Here is a 14,016-nt window from a genome sequence, read left to right as displayed (position 1 = left end):
AGCCCCATCCAGCCTGGCCTTCAACACTTCCAGGGATGGGGCATTCACAACTTCTCTGGGCAACCTGTGCCAGTGTTGCACCACCCTCATTGTGAAAAAAGAAGTCTTCCTTATATCTACTCTAGATCTACCGTCTTCTAGTTTTAAACTGTTGCCCCTTGTCCTGTCACTACAGGCCCTAGTAAAACATCTCCATTTTTCTTATAAGCCAACAAGGTCTCCCTGGAGCCTTCTCTTCTCCAAGCTAACAACCCCAACTCTCTCAACCCTTCTCCACAGCAGAAGTGTTCCTGCCCTCTGACCATTTCTGTGGCCTCCTCTGGACCCACTCTAACAGGTCCATGTCTGTCTTGTGCTGGGGACCCCAGAGCTGGATGCAGTGCACAAGAATGGAGTAGAGGGGGAGCATCACCTCCCTCAACCTGTTGGCCACACACCCAGGCCACAATTGGCTTTCTGGGCTGCAAGAGTACATTGCACATGTCCAATTTGTCACCCACTACTGTCCCCAGGTCCTTATCCACGGAGCCGCTCTCGATCCATTCATCCCCCAGTCTACATTGATATCCTCTGCAGGGATTTATGGCCAACTGCCAACATAAGAGCCAGCAACAAAGTTTCTGATCATAAAACCATGGTGTTGCCCCTGCAGCTCAGCGGTGGCGGAGGCAGCAGTTTTTGTTATAATCCTGTTTTTTTTAATCTTGCCCATCCGAAGAAGCCCTTGTCGGAGTTGATGCTCAAGGTCAGGAGAGCTGTCGGTCACCTTTCAGCTACTAAGAAAACTTTTGGCTAGTAGTCAGCAGCAAACCAGAGCAGGCAAGGAAGGGACAAGTCATGGGGAAAGAAAGGGTGGATGTAGTTTATGAGCAGAGAAAATAGAAAGGAGAGGATTTGTCTGCAGGCAGTGAATGAACCAGCTTCATGCATCACCTCATGAGCCTGGTCTGGCTCCTCCAGGGCTGCCAAAAGAGCCCATTTCTGCCGAGTGGCTCTCATAGGTGGTGCAGGCTCTTGGCTGTCCCCCTAGTGCTCTGGCGAGGTGGTTGAAGGTGATTTAGGGTCTGAATGTGCTTTAGCTTTTGCTGAAGACCTGCCCTTTCCCCTCCAAATACTCCTTCCTGCAGAGTTTTTCGGTCCCTGGGAAGATCCCTGCTCAGCATCACCAAGGATGGTACTGAATGAGATGAACAGTAAAGATGAAGCCAGCCGTTCCCTTGGTCGCCTTCCCCACCTGGCACTGCCTGAGCCAGGATGAGCCACTCCACAGGCATTGGGCAAAGCTGGTGGGCAGCAACAGGGCATTGCAGGGTTTGGTGGGTGGGTCCAGCTGAATCCTTCTGCAACCTTTTCTTTGTCCTCCTCCTTCAGAGCGAGCCCGGGATTACCTGCACAAGACTGGACGCTTCATTGTCATCGGTGGCATTGTCTCGCCCGTGCACGACTCTTATGGGAAGACGGTGGGTCATCCCCATTTTCTCTTTCTGCATCATATGTCTGATGGTGTCTCAATACAGGGGCAAGCACTGGGCAGTGCTGTCTGCACCTGTGGTCCTTTCATGGACCTCCTCTACCCAGGGTAGCCCCTGACCATGGCAAAGCCTCTGAGAGGAGGGAGCAGATAAACCCGTTTGCTCTTTAGATAAAAACTGCAGTGAGACCCTACAACCAGCCAAAGTGCTATACAGTGAAGAGAAATGTCCTCACCCAAAATGGGGGTGGTCAACTTCTTGGGTTGGATTTTGGGTTTTTTTTGGAGGAGGGGGGGCGTTGAATGATTTCAAAGCAAATTTTATTGTGGGGATGGCGACAATTCAAGCAGGGACCTTTAAAAGCACCTTCTGTTGGGGGGAGAAAAACGAATTAGCAGAGGAGAGGATTTCATCTTCTCCTGAAAGCTGGAGAAATTTCACTGAGAAACCACTATCCCCGGGTCTGGCCCTACTGCAGCTGAGAGCGGCAGTGTTGAGCAAATCTCGCCAACCGGTTTGTAACCAGGGCTGAAGCAAGGCAGGGGCTCCTCTCCTCTGGCAAACAGGAGCTTAAATAACTTTTTGCAGGCAGGAGTGGCCTGTCTCATCTAAGCAAGCCCAATGCTCTGCTCCAGGAAGATTTGCAACCCTAGGCTGGCCAGGGCATGACACTTGCCTCCTCCCTGTAACTGTTCCTCCATCACCCTTTCTTGCAGGGTCTGGTCTCAAGCCGGCACCGCCTGACCATGTGCCAACTAGCCGTCCAGTCCTCTGACTGGATCAGGTGAGTGGCAGAGTCCATACTTACTGCTGCACTGGTGGCCCTGGCACCGTGGTGGCAAAGTCCCACATGCAAAGTTCCTCTGCACAACATGTGGGCCGCAGGTCCCCAAAGTGGAGATGCCACCTGCTGCCAGAGCTCCAGGATGGACTTCCTCCTCTCCAAACCAAAGCTTGGTTGAAAACAGAGGCCTTCCTCTCCTAGTCCAGCAGAGAATTGATGAGGGGTGTTACACTGTCCTTCAAGGGTGCCCTTTGGCTTCATGGATTCTTACACGGCCCTCACTGAGTCTGTGGTATCCAGGTGAAGCCCACATTGACCCAACCCTCCCCAGCCTTGTGCCATGGCACCTTCCTTTTCTACGCCTGCAGCACCAGCCCAGGGACTCTCCTCTTCCCAGCATTGCTACATGATGTCTGGTGGCTGAGGTGGGACCAGAAACATCTCTGGGCTGCCCTCAGGAAGCAGAGTCGTAACATGTGGATACATCCAAGCCAAATGAATGTTGGTTAATTGGGTACCAAGAGCAGAGAGGTGTCCAGGAGCATATTCAGGTCCCCAAAGCTATTACAGAGAGCTGGGTGGCAGGGTTGGAGAAAGGACATTGTCCATGGCAGAGCTGGGGGGGCGATGGTGGCTGTTCTCAGTACTGCTGGCCAACCCAGTGGGGAGGAGATAACATGCCCAGGAAGTCCAGGCAGTGGCCAACATTGTTGCCTTCGTGTACTCCCCACAGGGTGGACCCCTGGGAGTGCTACCAGGACACCTGGCAGACCACCTGCAGCGTGCTGGAGCACCACCGTGACCTGATGAAGGTGAGGCAGCCCCCACACCATGGGTGCACCTGGGGTGAGGGCACAGGGAGAGCGCAGGAGTGGGGTTGCTCTTGCACCAGCATGTGGAGACATCAACAACCAAAATATGGCTGGGACAGACAGAGAGAAGACTTGCAGGAATGTGCCTGAATTCTTGACCTGGAAGAGGTGTAAAACACTTTGTCACAGCTGCTTTGAGCTCCTTGCCCTGATGGTGAAAGCAAACTGAGCCCTCCAGTCAGAGCCAGCAGCCGTCCCAGTCCTGTGCAGACCAGGGAGAGGCGCAGGGGTGAAGGCAGAGTGAAGGCAGGGATGGGCATAAGCCAAATCATTAATGCTCCATCCTGAGGGGAAGGAGAGGTGGACAGGTGTCCCTGCTCATCAGCTGAACGAAAACTGCTATATGCACCCACCGGAGCGGCTCAGTGAGATGAGAAAATTCAGCAGCTGGGAAGTCCACAGGGAACGCAAAACCCAGGAAGAAAAGTCTATCCAAAGCCCAGGCAGGCCTGAGGGCTGAAAAGGAAAGCAACTACCCTCAGGTGACCACAGGGACAGGGAGGGCACAGCTGCTGCCAACACTTGGATACAGCGAGCAAACCAAGGATGGGAAACCAGTAAAACAGCATCAAACAAACTCATGGGAAGCCCAGACAGGAGGCACAGAAGTAGCATTAAGCAGCCTGGCAGGATGGCCAGGGCATCCAGGGACCGTGATGTCGAAGCCAGGGAGACCCTGGGGATGCCTTCCTTTTCCTGCAGGTACTGGGGGAGGAGATGAGTGCATGTTTGCTCCCAGGGTAACGTGTAAGCCACTGGCTTTGCATCACTGATTCATCAGCTGCTGTATTTTTATTTACTTATCAGAATTTATGAGCACCTCCAGGTGATGGAAACAATGCTTACCTGCAGGCAGCACAGTTGCAGCCTTGCCAGCCTCATGGGTCCACACAAAAAGTTAATCCCACCATCTCCAGCCTTGATTGGAAGTTGTTATACATGGGGTCCTGCTAGCCCCAGGCTCATCTGGTGAGGTCAGATGGGACCGGGGATCCTAAAGTGAACTTGGACGTACCTGTCACTGAAGATGACCTTCAGCCTGGGATACAGAGTCTTGATATGGGGTTCATAAAGGTTTTGGGATGCAGCTGGGGTGAAGGCACTGTTTCAGCTACATCTCTCTCTCATTGCAGAGAGTGACTGGCTGCATCCTCTCCAACGTCAACACCCCCTCCATCACCCCCGTGATTGGCCAGCCCCAGAATGAGTCCTCGCAGACCATCTACCAGAACAACAACAATGTCTCCAACAAGCCCACTGCGGGTAGGTTGCAGCGGGAGAGGGAAGAGGGGAATGACCACCCACCCCTCACCTCACAGCCAGGACTGCTGAGCATTAGGAGTAGTGCTCCATCATCTTATTCTTGGGCCAGGTCTGCTCATCAGGCTCCATGCATCAAGCCCAGAGTCAAGTGGGGATGCGATGCTGGGGAGGGAGGGGAACAGATGTGGCATCTGCCACAGCAAGGGGAACCAAGAACAACTTGAAATGGCTGTGAAATCACATTGGACTTTAGCTGGATGTTGTCCAGGCAGCAAGAGCAGCTAAGAGAAAGGGTATCTGGTACCCATGGCATGTGTGCAAGGGATAAGCTGGCAGGAGAAGTGGCACAGCTGGATCCCACACGAGTCATCAGGATGTGAGACATGGAAGTACTAGTTAGGGAGAAGAGGGGGCATTACTTAAATCCCATAAAAACAAACATCCTGTGATTTTTTTCATGATTTTAGCTGACCATCTGGTCCCTTCAAGGCACAGCATAGTGTTCTTGGGAGTTAAGACCACAAGAGGCAGTGAGACACTGAGAGTGGTTCCCACACCCAGGCACAGGAGTATCTCACAGGACCGGGGTGGCCAAAATGTTCATTTGTTCTCCTGTTAATTTTCCTTCTTCTTCACCTTTAGCAAAGATCCTGGGGAAGGTGGGAGAAAGCCTGAGCCGGATTTGCTGCGTTCGCCCGCCCATGGAGCGCTTCACCTTTGTGGGTATGTAGAGGAAAGCCCCAGCATCACCTCAGCTTCGGCACCAGCCCCCGGCCTTCTTCCCAGCCCCCTCTCACAGGCCAGGCACCAGCATGTCTGTTTTGCTTCCTTTCCCCAGATGAAAATGCCAACTTGGGGACAGTGATGAGATATGAGGAGATCGGTGAGTATGCAACCCCCTTCGTGTTGCTCCAGCTCCTCTGGGCCGCCACTACGTGGCTCAGGTGCAGCTGCATGACAGATCTGGTGGCAAGTGAAGGATGCTGGATCATCTCATCCCGGTGCCAGCTCTTGGGGCTCAGGGGTGAAACAAGAGCAGCACTAAACTGTCCTGAGCTCGTTCCCATTGACAGACAAGCAGCCTGAAATAAGGGACCGAGCAGCGGGGACCCAGGTCCCAATGCTGGCACAGACCTACCATGGCATCATGCTTTGAAAGTTGCCCTAAGTGCCATCAAACTTGCCCTCCCATGGTGGTGTCACCCACATACACGCATTGCACACAGCAGCAGAAGGGATTTTGGCTGCCTGACCAGCCATGGGACCCCTTTCTCTAAAGCTCTTTTGGGGTTTTAGACCCATTAGGCTGCCACATACTTAGCACCGCCGTACATCACCCAGGGCTTAGCATTGGGAGCTTGCTGGTGTTTTTGAGACCCATTTCATGAGCTAGCTCACACACAGCCTGGCACAACACCCATCCTGGCACCAGCACCATGCAGAGGCCAAGGGCTTTGGCCACCTGGAAATACCAACCAGGGATGCACCTTCCCACACAGCTGCCTCTTCCCACCCCTCCAGGCGAGTTTATAGATTTTCTCTGCTGGTTGTGCAAATAAATTAATCTTTTTGGACCCATTGGAGCAGAAAGCTCCTTCCCACAGCACAACTTTCTTGCTAAGCAGCAAAGCCAACCCTCAAAGCAAGCTGTCAGTAAGCACCAGTCTCAGCCTGGGGAGAGAAAGGGAGGACTTGGAAGTCCTCCAAGATGAGCAAGGAAAACCTCTGGCGCTTCACCACCAGCTTTGCTAAAGTAAACACAGCCATGCCCGGGGCTCTGAGCAGTTCCCTGGGCTCTCCCCATTGCCCTGAGGCTGGAGCCCCTGCAGCAGATCATGAAGCGACTGTGGGTGCCCATAGCATGGAGAAATTACTCCCTTTGCTGGGGATACACCACTTCCAGGGCTGGAGCACAGCCATAGCTGAATGGCAGGTACCAATACTGACAACAATCCAGCCGCGTGGGAGAGGAGCTGAAATAAAGTAGGGTGAGGGCTATTTGATGTTTGGCACCAGTAGGGATGTGAGAAGGACCAGGGGATCTTTTAGCGGGACTTGTTTTGGCGGGGAAGTCTGTGCAGAACAGAGGTCTGTGCAATGGAATGGCAAGGGAAGTGGTGCCTGCTCAGCCCCATTTGCTCCCACCTCTGAGCTTCTCTGCTTCTTTTCTGCAGAGCTTCGCATCTTACTGCTCTGTGGCAGTGACCTGCTGGAGTCCTTCTGCATTCCTGGTCTCTGGAACGAGGCAGACGTGAGTCACCACCACTGGGCACCTCTCCATGCTCCTCTTCCCCAGGCTCTCTTCCTCCTCCTCCTCCTCTGTTTCCCGCACCCAGTGCTCCTGGGAGCTGTTCAAGTCCCTTGAGATGTCAGGAGCTGTGCCCACCATCCCTACACATGGGCAGCCTGAGGGACAGGGTCTTCTGCTCCTGAGTCACCAACTTTACCCAACCTCCCCTTCCACAGACCCAAACCCTGCTCTCACTCACCATTCATGCAGAAGACATCACCCAGGGTGCAGGGTAACCCTGTCCCAAGGGATTTCCAAAGGCTGCGCTCCCACTCCTCATCCCTTGGAAGGAGGCAGCATCAAGTAGATGCCAGTCCCAGCAGAGTGAGGCGTGGAGGTAGGAAATAAGATATTTACAAAACTTGGCCAGACATTAGAAATGAAACACATTTACAGTAAAATCGACAGCTTTCACTTAATGAAAGGCTTTCCTGCAATGTGGGGTACCCAGGTACCCATCTTTACAAAGACCAAGAAGGAAAACCATCTTGACTCCTCAGCCAGATGATGCCTAATGCCAACCCACAGCTGATATGAACCTGTCTCAGCACCTGCCACAACTAAAAAAACACTGTCCACCTTTCTGTGCCCACACACCACAACACCCCGCTCCCCCCACCCCCCATTAGTGAAGGACTGCAGCAGGATACCCAGCACCCTGGACACCGCAGTCCCTGCCTGAAGAAGCCACATTTTTGTGGAAGGACACCAGCCCTAGAGAGGGACTGTATTACCAACATGCACACTGCGCCTGGCAATCAGAGCAGTGCTGGCTATGGGAGTTCACCTGTCTCTTTACTGAAATCGGGCAATCAACACAGCCCTTTCCCCCCGCCTTGAACCTCTCAACCATTTCTAAAATCAGTTACCACGTCCTCAATCCAAAGCTTTTTAAAACAATTAGCTGGCAGATATCTCCTCTGAAAGGCCGCTAAATCTGAGATGAGGCAAGTCTTGAAGGCCAGCACAAAGGATGCAAAAATTGGATGTCAAAGCACAAGCAGAGGAGGCATTCTGCAGCAGCACCACCTCATAGGCTTCTGCTGCCTGAATTTGCTGACCCAGAGCTCTTTCAGATGAGCCTGGTTTGTCTTAGCCAAGATGGGTGTGAGCAGTGGCTGCCATCCCCACGTAGTGGCAAACTTGGCCACCAGCCTTGGTGCAAACAACCTTGGAAGAACAACTCTACAAGACCTGTGTCAGGACCAACACGTCCATCCTGATCATAAAGCCTTCCAGCAAGGCAGAGCTCATGTTCATCCTCAGGCAACCTCTTCTGCCGCCACCCTCCTTCTGCCGCCACCCTCCTTCTGCCACGACAAGTCCTCCCTAAAGTCTAACCTCAACATCTAGTAATAGGATTTAACCCTGTGCCTTTTTATTTCATCCACTGCAGACCATTCACCATGCCTTGATAATTCCAAGTTTCTGCCAAAGTCTGTTGAGATAGCTTCAAATTCACTTTCTATCTCCATCCAGACCATGGCCAAGCTTTCATGGTGTCAGGGGGGTTGGCGGAGAGTCCAGGTTTTGCATGGGGTAGTTATAAAGCTCTCCCCGCTTTGGGTTGCTCCTAGATGGAGGTGATCGTTGGAGAGTTTGGGATCGTGGTGGTACCCCGGGATGGAGCAGACCCCGATCGAATCATGAACCACTCCTCCATACTTCGCAAGTACAAAGTAAGTGGATGCACGCATGGCTGGTGTAGGCTGTGAGAGGACCCACAGCTCCCAGGGGCACATAATGTCTGGACGCCAGATGCTCTCAGCTGCTAGGTGGGATGAGCAATGCAGGAGTCCCCCAAGGCTGGCAGGGCAGATACACTTTCAGGCTGTCCTTTCACTCCTTTCTTCCTCCTTCCTCTGCAGAACAACATCCTGGTGGTGAAGGACGACTCAAACCACCCCATGTCGGTTGTAAGCTCCACCAAAAGCAGGTGGGTGATGCAGGGGGCACTCCTGCTACAGGATGGGGGGAGGGGTGTCCCCAGCCCACCCCTCCATTTGCGGGGACACCAAGGTGACACCCAACCCACCCAAACGAGCTCTGACCCCTTTTCTCCCCCTGAACCCGCAGACTGGCACTGCAGCATGGGGATGGACACGTCGTGGATTACCTTTGCCAGCCCGTCATCGACTATATCCTCAAGAGCCAGCTCTACATCAACGCCTCCGGCTAAGCACCAGAGGTCTTGCAGCGAGACAGCCCTCGTGTCCCGCCTGCTTACAGCTCTCCATCAGTCTTTTTTCTCTCTCTCTCCTCTCTCTCTCTCTCTCAGTTCGTGTCTCCATCTCTCTCCCCACCCCATGGCCTCCTGCCCATGTCTGCCTCTCACCCCCGGCGCCAGCGCTCCATTGTGCAGCAATGTCCAGGGAACTGCGGCACGGCCCTGAGGGGGATGGTTTGGTCTCTTTTTTCAGGGAACCACCCTCCCCCTCATAGGCAGGGAGGTAGAGGGGACCTGTAAAAGAGCGATGTGCTCAGTGCGCTCAAGGGGAGGCAGCTCCGGCACCCCCCTCCCAGCATGTCACTGGGAAGTGGTCCCTCTGGTCCGTCCTCCCAGCATGCTCAGAGCAGGGGCTTCTTCTTCTGCATCATCTTATGGTACTTAAGCTCAATAAATTTAGGTGGACTCTTTTTTCTTAAATAGTTTTAGTGCGAGCCCTTTCGACCTCTCAACATGATGACCAAATGAATCCTGGTTGGCAGCAGGCAGTTGTAACCCAACTGGATTAGTGCCCCACAGCAGGTGAACCTCCTCAGGCTGGCAGTAGGATAATCCAGCTAACAAAATCCTTCTCCTGGCCCTGAAAAGTCATGACAAGGGCATTTCTGAAGGGGAGCAGAAGCACATTGCTGCCAAAGCATTACTAGGGGTGATGCCATGTCTCACCTTTCCTTGGCTGCAAGTGAACCCAACCCATCCCCTAGCCAAGTGGAGTTGGGGTGATGCTCTACTCTGACGCAGTGTCAGAGGGGGCAGCCCACAGCACCTAGAAAGGAACCTGATGTTTATGAAGCCAAGAAATGAGGGAGGAAGAAGCAGGTGGTGACCTAAAGCCTCTAGTGAGAATCTGCCCCAAACCTGGCTGAGCTTCGTGGGGGTTGGGTCCATCCCATCCTCCAGATCTCCATTTCTGTATGTAAACTTCCCCTTTCTCCTTCCACTCCTCCCCTCTTCCTCTCCTTGAAGAGTTTATTAAATGTGTGATACTTTCCCCCTCCCAAACCGGCTGTGGCTATTTACGCGTCCCTTGGGACATGCCAGGCTCCTACTCTCCTGCCTGTGATGTGCCCCAAGACGTTGGGGAACGAGCCTAGTGGAGACACTCGCATTAAAACCAGGGCACATAACATGGGGAAAAAGAAAACTATTTAAGTCTTGTGGAGACGAGGGTTGCTGAAGTGGGCCGTTGTCCTGCTGAGCATCCCTACGGGTACAAGGACCCTGCGCAGCACCTGGGAAAGGTCACAGTCACCAGGAGGTAGGTACAGTCCTACTTTACTCCTCACCTTTTCCTCTTCCTTTGCTCCATCTAACCTTGTATCGCTTTGGGTGTAGCTCTGCTGCCTGTAACTCCTGGGCATCTGCCCACTCCCCACAAATTTGGGTCAGCTAGGCTCAGGCTATAACCCCCCACCAAGGCACAACCACTGCCCATGCTAGCTTTGTGGCTTTCCTGGGGCAGCACTGTGACTAGCTGCTGGTCCCCAGCACAGGACAGTGTAGCAATGAGACAGCCAAAGGCTGAGAGTCCTCCGGGGAGTTTCAGGGAAACATCTGAAATTACCTTTTTTTTTGTTTTGAAATTACATTTTATTTCTTCTCGCTTAAACAGCTATGAAGGGTCACAAGCTGCTCTCAAGTAAGCTCCAAAGATGAGACATTGTGCTCAATTTGGTGACCTGCTGGATGCTGCTGGCATCTCTGTAGCAGCAAACAACTTAGGACAAAACAAGGTAGTCTGCAGCTACAGGCTCCTTGCAGTGGGCAGGGTTTTACAGGCAGTAGCTGATGACTTCTCACGGAGGGAACAGCCCTTCACAGAAGGGCAAGAGAGACAGAAGTGATGTGATTTGCCCAAAGGCCAGAAGAGGTCTTTCCTTGCCAGGGATTTCCCTCTGCATGGAGAGGCTTGTTTGGGAACTGTGGTAAATTCAGCAGCTGAAACCCTCAGTGCCAGCTCTGGTATCTTCAGGCAGTATGCCATGGGGTGAGGAGATACGGAGAAGCCAAAGCAGTGACAGTCAGCAGGACTCAGAGTGCAGGGACACCTCCAGGGAGGTCTTAAGCCAGTTTGAGCTGCTCACCAACAGCCTACTGAGCCCCTTAGCTAAGGTGGGCAGGTGCCCATGGTGGGACATCTCATCCATGAGACACCCAATGTATGGAAGCCAGTAGCTAGACTCCTCTCCACCCGTTGTTTTCACATGTTCAGTTTTTCAGTCTCTCCTCCCTCTCCAGACCAACACAGAAGTTATTTCAGATAGCAGCCTCCTGTCCTCGCCAAATGTCACCTACGTTTCTTAGCTCCATGCCGGAGGAGAAAAAGCAATGGTAGCAATCAGCCTCCAGAACACACACACAAATAGAGAGGGATTTTAACCTCCTGGGGAAGCGATGCCTCTTTGAAAGGGGAGGAAGGACAGTAGGTTTTAACTGAGGAAATGATGCAGGGAAATAAAACAAAGGAGATGGAGGAGGAAGGCAGGTGGCATGTCTGAGAGCCATCTCAGACCCTCCCTCCCTCAGGTATGTGAGATGGGACACAGGGGAAGCCAGATGGTTTCCCATCCCATTGCGGTTAGGACGGCATGCCTTAGAGACATAGCGTTGTGGTATGGATGATGAGTATATTCTGTCTTACTAGTCTTACCGGCGCCTTCATGTATCTGCTCAGTAAAACTCATGGTACGGGGGGGTGGGACAGGGGATTTGTAACAGGTCGTTCAGCTCTGGGACTGGTTTGGAAAATGTCTTTGGGTGGGTAGGGAAAAAAAAATAATAATCCCTGAAGAACCATGCCAGCACCGGGGAGGTGAGGATCAGGTTTTCCAGGGTGCAGGGGAGGGATGGGAGGAAGCTTGTGGGTTTTGGTCTTTGAACCTCCACTTTTAAACAGTGTAATTTTCTGAAAGAGTAATGTACTTCAAATGTCTTTTGGAAAAAAATGAAATGGGGGGGGAGGGAGGGAAAGGGGTTGAAGTTGCCATGCCACTGATTTCACCTTTGTCAAAAGTTTTGGAGCCTAATTTTTTTTTCTTCTGTTGCTATATGGAAAAAAAAAGGTCATTGACAAAAAAAAAAAAAACTTTATCAGCAAAATGTTTAAATTATGTAATAAACAAAACAAAACAGAAAAAAGATGTTACTGGTGTCATTTTAAAACAGCCGCAAGACTGAATCAGCACGAAGAGCGCAAGCAGCTGCACTGCTGGAGAACTGATGGCCAAACTCACAGAAAATGGGGTGCTAGAGAAAATAAACCAGTAGGCAAGATCCATCCAAAAGTACTTGTTATTTATTGATATCTTTCAAAAAACCCAACTCGTGGAAAAATAAAGTCAGGTCCATAATACCTGTCCCTATGCTGTACAACGGGAGAAGGAAGACAGGCCAGAGGCAAGAATACATCCTACTTAAATAAAAGTGTAACTCAGACATAGTACTTGGTATATCCTTATCAAGCAAAAGAATGGGTGCTGCTTTATCAGAGAATCAGGGGTAACAAGGGGTGAGCATGTCCCCCATAGTGCCCTCCTCCATCCAGGACCTCCTCCTCCACCACCACACGGGTCAGGGACCTTCAGCAGAGTTGACTTCCAGCACCTGCTAGCTCTTTTTTTTCCCCCTGAAATGGCATCTAAAAGAAGCTGGAAACAGTGTCAGAACAGAGCTGGACCCACAGAAAAGCCATGGGTAGCTGAAGCAAGCACCATAATCTTCAACTCCTCCAAGCTCCGCTCAGATGTACAGTGGGAAATCCTGTGGACAATTACTTGAGCCTCTGAGAAGCATCCAGCACCACGTGGGAGGGAGGGATGGATGGAGGGGGGAACTGGCAGCACCAAACGAGAGGTGGAGACACATTCAGGACATCATCAATATTTTTAAATGGATTGAATCAGGACACTGACACTCCAGCAGTAGGGGGCCGGGCTCTCAGACGTGAGACCTTGTGGCTGCAAATCCCTGGAGAAAGCCCTCATTCCTGTGACAAGTGTTGCAGGGTCCTGAGTGCTTGTGCAGAGGGGACACCACCTTGCTTCTCCCAGGCTCTGGAAGACCCAGGAAGCTGCCTGGTACCACACTAGCTGGTCTTGGAAGGAAGGATTGTGCTTGACCATGTAAGGGGATGGTAGAGACTTGTGCTTGCCCAGGAGGAGCTTTGACAAGAAAGTTATCCCTCAGGGGCTTTCGGACTTGAAAAGAAGTGCGGGAAGAAGAGGGTCCTCTCCTCCTGGCTGAAGGGAGCAGGTGGAGCAGAAAAGACTTTCCATTTGAGGAGCCCCAGCAGTTCTCTCCTCCTCTGCTAGCCTGGGATCCCCTTCTTCCTCCATCCAGCACATCACTCTGAGCTCAAAGGCAGCTGGCACTTTTTTTTTCCTTTTAGAAAAACGGTAACCACCTCACTGGGAAGCATCGTGGAAGACCTGAAGCTTAATGAAAAGGATCATCAGTGGCATCTGATGCCAAATCTCCAAGCTACAACAAAACCACACCAGCTCCACTCCCAGCAAGGTGAGGACTGGGCAGGTTGGGAGGAGAAAGCTGTGTGTCACAGATCAAAACTCATCTCCCCCAGCTGCCACTTCACACTACTTGCTCCCTGCCTCCTGACCTACAGAAGGCGAGGAAGACCCCATGGAGAACATGAGTAGGAGGTGGTGGTGGCAGTGTCAAAAGTAAGGACAGAGACTCTAGTCCTTCTGTGTGTGCCAGACCAGGATAGGGGATCCACAGGGGATGGAGAACCTCTCAGCTGTGAACTTCAGGCTCTGAACTGCGCAAATTCCCAAGGTTGACACCAAGAAACCCCCACCTGCACCTCAGAGAAATGTTGTAGGAACAGGATGTTCTTCAGCCAGTAGCACCTTCATGCAGCCAGGCATCCCCTTCCTTCTGTGAGCGAGGGACGGACCACTTTGAAAAATCAGGGACTCTCCAGGGCCAGCATGATGATGTGAACCTTCAGCCACCACGCTGACCTTCAGGGTAAGGATCAGTTCAACACAATCAAACGCAACCGGTCCTGCCGGGTTTGGGGAGGGCAGCTAGACCAGGGTTTCTTGTGTTCACAGCCTAGCAGGTGCTGCAGCCTTTCCAGAGCTCAC

General features: G+C 52.2%; 1 protein-coding gene across 1 annotated transcript; it reads left to right on the top strand.

Annotated features, from left to right (window-relative positions):
- Positions 1 to 1,371: 1,371 nt before the first annotated feature.
- On the top strand, positions 1,372 to 8,896 carry NMNAT2 (nicotinamide nucleotide adenylyltransferase 2; the record flags this gene model as incomplete). Its single annotated transcript, XM_009892948.1, has 10 exons — positions 1,372 to 1,460; positions 2,189 to 2,256; positions 2,990 to 3,068; positions 4,262 to 4,391; positions 5,034 to 5,114; positions 5,230 to 5,274; positions 6,566 to 6,642; positions 8,259 to 8,360; positions 8,550 to 8,617; positions 8,758 to 8,896. Coding segments are annotated over 10 exons (842 nt in total), but the record flags the coding sequence as incomplete, so codon positions are not given.
- Positions 8,897 to 14,016: the final 5,120 nt, after the last annotated feature.

Source organism: Charadrius vociferus, unplaced genomic scaffold (assembly GCF_000708025.1).
Source record: "Charadrius vociferus isolate BGI_N301 unplaced genomic scaffold, ASM70802v2 scaffold39, whole genome shotgun sequence".
In the NCBI taxonomy this organism is placed as follows: Eukaryota; Metazoa; Chordata; class Aves; order Charadriiformes; family Charadriidae; genus Charadrius; species Charadrius vociferus.
This window is presented reverse-complemented; position numbering and strand designations above follow the sequence as displayed.